General features: G+C 38.1%; 1 protein-coding gene across 2 annotated transcripts; it reads right to left on the reverse strand.

Annotated features, from left to right (window-relative positions):
* Window positions 1-4703: 4703 nt before the first annotated feature.
* ppifa (peptidylprolyl isomerase Fa) lies at window positions 4704-6745 on the reverse strand. 2 transcript variants are annotated; one of them, XM_008321441.3, is made up of 6 exons: window positions 6494-6745; window positions 6202-6232; window positions 6029-6117; window positions 5795-5891; window positions 5314-5389; window positions 4704-5137 (listed from the first exon to the last, which is right to left on the reverse strand). In XM_008321441.3, exons 1-6 carry the CDS (start codon window positions 6635-6637, stop codon window positions 5002-5004), a joined length of 573 nt encoding a protein of 190 aa, XP_008319663.1. In that variant the 5' UTR covers window positions 6638-6745; the 3' UTR covers window positions 4704-5001. The 2 variants fall into 2 exon arrangements, with proteins under 2 accessions (XP_008319663.1, XP_016892728.1); XM_017037239.2 differs by lacking the exon at window positions 6202-6232 and having other exon boundaries at window positions 6494-6634.
* Between the last annotated feature and the right edge of the window lie 234 nt (window positions 6746-6979).

A 6979-nucleotide genomic window follows, 5' to 3' on the forward strand; every position in this document is an offset into this window, starting at 1 on the left:
GGGGGGGGGGGGGGGGGGGTCTGTGGTCTGTTGTCATGGAACATCCACAACAAAGGTTCCAGTTCTGAGTTGATCCGGACACAGAACTTTTGACCTGTTTGTTTACTTCTCGTGTCCATTGTCCTCGTGTTTATTCAAGGTTTTGACAAGAGACACAGCGGTCACTTACTGTAGTGGGACAGTTTGACGGTGGCTGACCGTGGAACTGAAGCCAAACTGTTTGGTATTCAATAGTGACTTGCTATGGTTCAGTGACACATTTGACATTTGTCCAAGCTCTTGGTGTCATCCCCATAATGCCCCTGCAACTTAACAACACCTTCTGGGACTGGCCAATAGGAGCTCAGTGGCAGGAAAAAACTAAACTCTTTTCTCAAACCTTTCCTCTAAGTCGCAGCTTACAAAGTCACCTGTCGTTGTTTGTGAGAAAATATGTCAACGATGCCAAATCCACTAACTTCTGTCAGATGTTGTTTTTGGCTCCACCCTCAGACACATTAGTAGAAATGATTTTTATTCACGCACCAGGAGCAGCAGCCCAAAAGTACAAGTCCAGAAACATGACACGACTGCGTTCCTAAAATTGCATACGTTATACTTGACTTTTCTAGTTACCGTTTCCGCACCGGTTCATTTTCTACAAAGATGTGTATTTTCACTTTCAGAGATGTTGAAAATTGTTGAGTGATCTGCAAAACAGTTGACGTTAAAAAAGAGAAAAAAAAAAATCCAAATAGTATTTTCCCTGACAGCTCAAATATTTTTTGTATATATTCGACGGCCGTCATCTTTTAAAGATTTTTACAGTGTTTTGCAAATGAAGCTTTTTTTTTTTTAAATCTCTTTCCTGTGAAGAAGGGCCTTTTGTTAAGAAATGAATTTGTCTTTTCTTTGACAGTTAATCTAAGGGGTTTATCCTGCAGAAGTATTTAAGGAAATAATTTTTTACAACACTTTTTTTTGTATAGAGTATGCAACAAAGTTACACTAAGAAGGAAATATTGATGTCTACATAGAGTATTATTGAAGAGGTTGGTACATAATGAATAACCTTTGTTCAGTTATAAGCCATTGTGACGTGTTTATGTTTTTTATGATGTTATCAGTGTTGAATAACCCGCTGAAAAAGTATGAGATGCCATTTATTATTATTATATACATGTATATATGTATATATATATATATATATACATATATACATACAGCTTAACAACAATATTATGGAGATGTTTTGTAAACACCGAAATATTTTCTTTCTTAACTAGCGACGAGGGCTGTCACTTGAAAAAAACAGTTGTTAAGGAGAGTAGAGATGATTGAACTATGGGGTCCATCTGTTTGTTGTGTTCCTGGTAGAGTGTCCGCTAACTCAGCTTTCTAAAATGCTCAGGTTTTAATTTTGTTTGTTTGTGCAGTCACAAAGGCATTAATTGTTAAAAAGCTACGCAAGAAATAACGGTTGGTGTAGAATTTTAACAAACCTACAGTTTTGTTACACTTTTTAAGTATTAATGCTACAGTCTGGATAATGATGATAAACGTTTCAGGACTTGGATGTGCAGCCACAGAGGCGTCAGTGGCAAAAGCCAACAATACAGCGGAAAAATTGCGATTTTCTGGGTTTACACTAACCATAAAACGTAACTTTTCAGATACCTTTGCCAACTCCAGTTGACCTTAAACCCATTTGAACTCAGTCCTCGTACATGTAGGACAGTACTGCAGTACTTCTGACAGAAACACACAGGTTTCTGCTACAATACGGAACCAAAAAAGTGACAGCCCTACCAGTGTGGGATCTTCACCACTGTATTAGCAACTGTTCAAACTGTGAGATGTACTTTAACACGGCAGAAACTTGTATTATAAGAAAATAATTATATTAAGAAAATAAAAATCGGCAGAAACTTGTATTATAAGAAAATAAAAATTGTAGCAGCAGCATAGGACAGTATGTAGTTTTTTGTTTTGTGCAAGAACCGTGTGTGAGACAAAGAACTGTTGTAGAGTTTGCATGTGCATGTGTTTGGTTTGAAAATAAAATTATCCTCTGGTGCAATGTATACATATTATTTAAATATGTTTCGGTAGTTTTCTTCAGTATATATATTGTTTCTTTTTTTAAATCAGCAAACCTGGGTTATAAGTATTTCATTTATAGTGAATTATACGACGTATTTACTGAATGTAATGTGTTAACACTTACAGTATGTGGTGGGTTTGGAGAAGTCATGTCTGTATACTTTACTGGTGAGATGTGTGTAATGCAATATTGCCATAATGTAATATTTGAATCTGGCAGAAAACAGATGGGAGTTTTTTTTTTTGTTTTTTTTTTTGAAACAACACTAGACCATGAGTCTGTTTTTCACGTCCATGGAATGGCATTCCAAAATGTGCCTTATTTGTTAGTCGGAAAACATTTTAGAGCTCTAGAGCTGTGGAGAGTTTGATGAATAAACATCTTATTGAATTAGGACTCTGTGTGTGTTTTTTTCCTTTTGTTTGGTTTTTATGAAAACTTGTTTTTGTCAGTAACTGGGAGGTTCTCACTCCGTCCTTTTAGTTTTCAGCCAGGAATGACATATTGCTTTTTTAAGTGTCTGTGTATATAATGATCAGTGCAGCGACATAAATCCTACAAAGTTCTGTTCTACCACAAAGGTTTCTACTGCCCAGACATTCAACTATATTATAGGAGTTCAAAAGAACTCTTTAATAACCAGGTCTGCCAAGATGATGCTAATTAGCCCTGAGTTGTGTATCATAATAATGCTAATGTGCATTTGATATATTTTTGGAATCTTTAAGGCAAAAATGATGTCAAACCTTTGACTCTGTGTGTAATCAGTCAAAGAAAACTTTTGTCTGACTTATAGGTAATAGACCATATTTTTTGGTACCTTAGCATTTTAGCATTTTAGCTTGACTTGTGGATGTCAACTCAACGCTAATCTGCAGTCAGCGTTAGCTTTAATTCATGTTTTACCTGGCTATCATATGGATGTTAACTTAGTGTTGAACTTCAGTTATCAGCCATACATTTCACCTAATTATTTTGCCTAAATTTTGGGTAACATTCTGTACATTTGTCTAGACTGAAATTAGTTTTTCAACCACGACGAGCAATTCTGATAGCTCACTGTTAGCAAGCTCTTGTCTATTCCAGTAATATTCTATAAATGTGGCCAATGTTTAGCTATCCTTTGGTTAACGTTGACATGAGGGCAGCATGTGTCTGCCTAAAGCAGGGTGTAGGCACTGAGTGTGTGCAGAGTTGAATCAGCTGTAAATTAGATGCAGACTGTGTGTCACTACCTCATACAACGGCACTCACAAAAAACTAAACTCTGCTATAAGTTCAATCACTGACAGGAGTTTAAATGGTGTGAGGTCAAACCCACACACACACTCAAAGGCACGACAGCAGCGGAGAACTCTCTTCACCAAGAACATGTGTCATTTTTAAAGATGTCATCGTTTTGCGTGCAGAGAGAAACATTCGATCGCCGCAGCATCAGGACCGCCGTCTTTCCTGCCAACTTTCCATACACAACACTGGACGTACATTCCAAACATCTAAACCCAGCCGAGGGTGGGGTCCCGAATTCTATCAAGTTCTGTTACGACATCACTGGCTCAAACAGGGCCCAGTCTCCATGGTAATGATGTAATCTGAGAATTCAAACAAACGATGGAAGGTCAGTGGACATGTGGTTTCATTTAGGTTCCTTCTCTTTTTTTCTCTCCACTCCTTCACATCGATTCATTATTTACTTTCATGAAGTATTAGCTCTATAAGCAGCACCACCCAATCTCTGGCTCTCAGACACGTCCTGGCCTTCGTTCCTCCATCCCCTCCTCTTCACCCCCCTCCCCCGCCCCCCCGCCTCCTCCCATCCTCCTACTCCATGTCTACTCTATATTTCAAAGAGGCCTCAGATCATGTACGACCCTCCAGATCCTATCACGTCTCACCAAGTCAAGTGGAGCCAAATGTTCTGTATCCAGTGGAGACTGAAGTACTCGTCAGCCGCCCTACACCCTCTGAACTGAAGCTCTGTGACATTCTATCATATGGACTTTAGACATGAGAAAATAGAGGAAAGAACAATCCTGCAGACAGACCCTGACGTTATTATTTCAAAACCAGTTGACAACAATATTCCATTGTGATATGTTGCACATAGAGACCGACATGGTTGACAGTGAATGAAACACACAGCAGAACAATGCAATTAAAATAAATAAAAAATACACAAGACTATTAATGACAAGCAGATATACTGTGGAGCAATGGTTCCCAAAGTAGGGTGTGCAACTACTACAAGGTCCGCAGAAGAAAGGACAGATCATTATTTATCAGAAACACAAATGGTTCTAGTGGTGATCAGGCTCCCTCAAGTGGAAAGTAAAAAAATAAAAATAAAATCCTCAAAAAATGTTGTTCAATGTTTGTACTGGTTACTCTCTGAAATTAGAATCAAATATTTTGTATACACTACACTGATAAGGTCCACTCTGACTGGGTGTCAAATGATGTCATATCCTGCTCTGATGGGACAGGAAGTAGGTCAATGTGGACAGAGCTGGTGTCTAAAAAAAGATGATGGATCATTTCCAGGAAGCTTTTCCACCAGCAGAGTTGTTTGGTCCATGAGGGAGAAGAAAACAAAACAAAAAAACAAAACAAGAGCCAGTAAAATCTGACAGAACTCATTTATTCACAAATATACACAAAACAACACGTAGTAAAAGCAGTCAAGACGTCACGCCTCCCAGTCTCTACTTATTATTTACATGCAGACACACAATAAAAACATTTGACATCTGTTTATCCTGCCTGAGAGGAAATCATGCTCACTGTAAAAGTGTCAGTTTGTGGAAACATGAACATGTTAACATTAGACAGCTGTTCCTTGAAGGCATCGCAGATGCACAGAGGAACGAGATAAACAGTGAAAATCTGCATAGTGTTTGATTCTTGAGGACGTTGAGCTGTCATTTAATCTCCCCACAATCAGTGATGACCACTTTCTTCAACACGCCGCCGTCGTGCAAACCGTACGACTCCATTTTTGTTACCACCTCCATGCCCTCCTTCACCTGCCCGAACACGACGTGTTTACCATCCAGCCTGCAAATGACAACACATCGTTAGCTGATGATTATGGAAAAAAACAAACTATAAAAACTTTTGTGCAAAAAGTTTTTTTTTTTAGTAACAACAGATTTTACAGTTAAAAAAGTAAAAACAAACCAAACAAACAAAAAAGAGATACTACGTAGAGAATGTAACATCTTTCTATTTACCACTCAGTCTTTTTGGTGCAGATGAAGAACTGGGAGTTGTTAGTGTTTGGGCCTAAGTTTGCCATGGAAACGACTCCTGCAAAAATGACAAGCAACAAGTGATGCAGTCAACAAGTCAATATCCACCTTTTACTGTGGATTCTGTGCTGTGTTAAACATAAGTCAAGCTAACTTCAGCTAAACTAGCGGCTCCCTCACAACAGACTGTATATAAGAAGTGGACAGAGGTTTGGTTACTGCTGAGTCACTGAAAAAAGTAGGTCATTCGCCATGGAACTTAACAGGTCGCATAGTCACTGCTGTTAGAGGGACACTGCCATCTAGTGGTCTTAGGTTGACAAACTGCGGGGCAAAATATCTCAAAAATTAAATACAGCACAGTATATGTGTTGCACGTTAACATACAAACGTGATAAATCCGTGTATCCAATGACAACTGAAACGTAAATCTCAGAGTCTATTTGTAAAGACATATTTGTACCTGGACCAGTATGTTTTAATTTGAAGTTTTCATCTTTAAATGATTTGCCGTAAATGGATTTCCCTCCTGTGCCGTCGTGTTTGGTGAAGTCTCCTCCCTGGAAAATAAAGTTGGAGATTAGACCATGGAAAACTTTGGGTTATTTACCCAGACTGTGTGAGTGTTAATGAAGTGAAGTCATTTATATGAATGATTTCTGATGGTTACTGTAACAGAAGGACGTTTTTATGTTACCTGACACATGAACTCGGGGACGATCCTGTGAAACACTGAACCTCTGTATCCGAACCCATGTTCTCCTGTGCAGAGGGCTCGGAAATTTTCTGCAAGAATACAATTTTATTTTTAAACAAAAAAGAAACGATGCAGATATTCATTGCTCAGTAATGTTTTGAATATTAAAGTACCTGTAGTTTTTGGCACCACATCAGCATACAGCTGTATTACAAACCATAATGACAAAAATCAATCATATTTTATTTAACGTTCTACATTCTAAAACCTTGACACTGTATATACTTGAAGATATTCTAATTAAAAACGACAACAATATTTTTTTTAATTAAATAAATATTTACACGTTAAATAACAAGTTTAACATGGATTTAATAAAATAACTAAAATTATGTTTTTAAAGATAATTATTTACAAAAGACAACATCAATGTCCTTGTTCTCGGAGGCTAAAGTGTTTGTTTACCTCTATAATGATCCTGCCCACAGGTTCCGAATCCGCCTCAATGTCCAGAAACACCACGGGATTTCTTCCGGGTCCAGAAGAAAACAGTCTGGCTGCAGATATTCCCAAACAACTGAACCGGAGTCGGTTCTTCGCCTGAATCATCTCTGACCTGGGTTTGACTGAGTCTCCAGTCAAAACAGTTCTGCGATCAGTGACAGCTGCTGGAGCTTCCTGTACTGACTTCTTCGACTGTGGAAACGTGGGATCAGGGCGGTTCCTCGGTGCATTGTTGCCATCTAGCGTCCACAATTACTAACTACGGCAAATAAAACGATAACAAGGACTCCGGAAGTGGGAACATTATCTAATAAAGGCCTAAATTATTATTATTATTAATTATTATTAATTATTATTATTAATTATTATTATTATTATTTCGACACGCGAAAGAACGCCAAATTCCATACAGACAGCCCGGGAATCGAATCACTTTTCCGACGTATC

This window comes from Cynoglossus semilaevis, chromosome 12 (genome assembly GCF_000523025.1).
Source record: "Cynoglossus semilaevis isolate Cse_v1.0 chromosome 12, Cse_v1.0, whole genome shotgun sequence".
NCBI classification, from domain to species: domain Eukaryota; kingdom Metazoa; phylum Chordata; class Actinopteri; order Pleuronectiformes; family Cynoglossidae; genus Cynoglossus; species Cynoglossus semilaevis.

What these genes read in the sequence shown, in the direction of transcription:
- ppifa (XM_008321441.3), bottom strand. Translation starts at nt 6,637, where the DNA reads ATGATTCAGGCGAAGAACCGACTCCGGTTCAGTTGTTTGGGAATATCT. An exon ending in TCCCCGAGTTCATGTGTCAG is followed by an intron (nt 5,892 to 6,028) that starts GTAACATAAAAA and finishes TTTATTTTCCAG; the next exon opens with GGAGGAGACTTCACCAAACA. An exon ending in ATTAAAACATACTGGTCCAG is followed by an intron (nt 5,390 to 5,794) that starts GTACAAATATGT and finishes TCATTTTTGCAG; the next exon opens with GAGTCGTTTCCATGGCAAAC.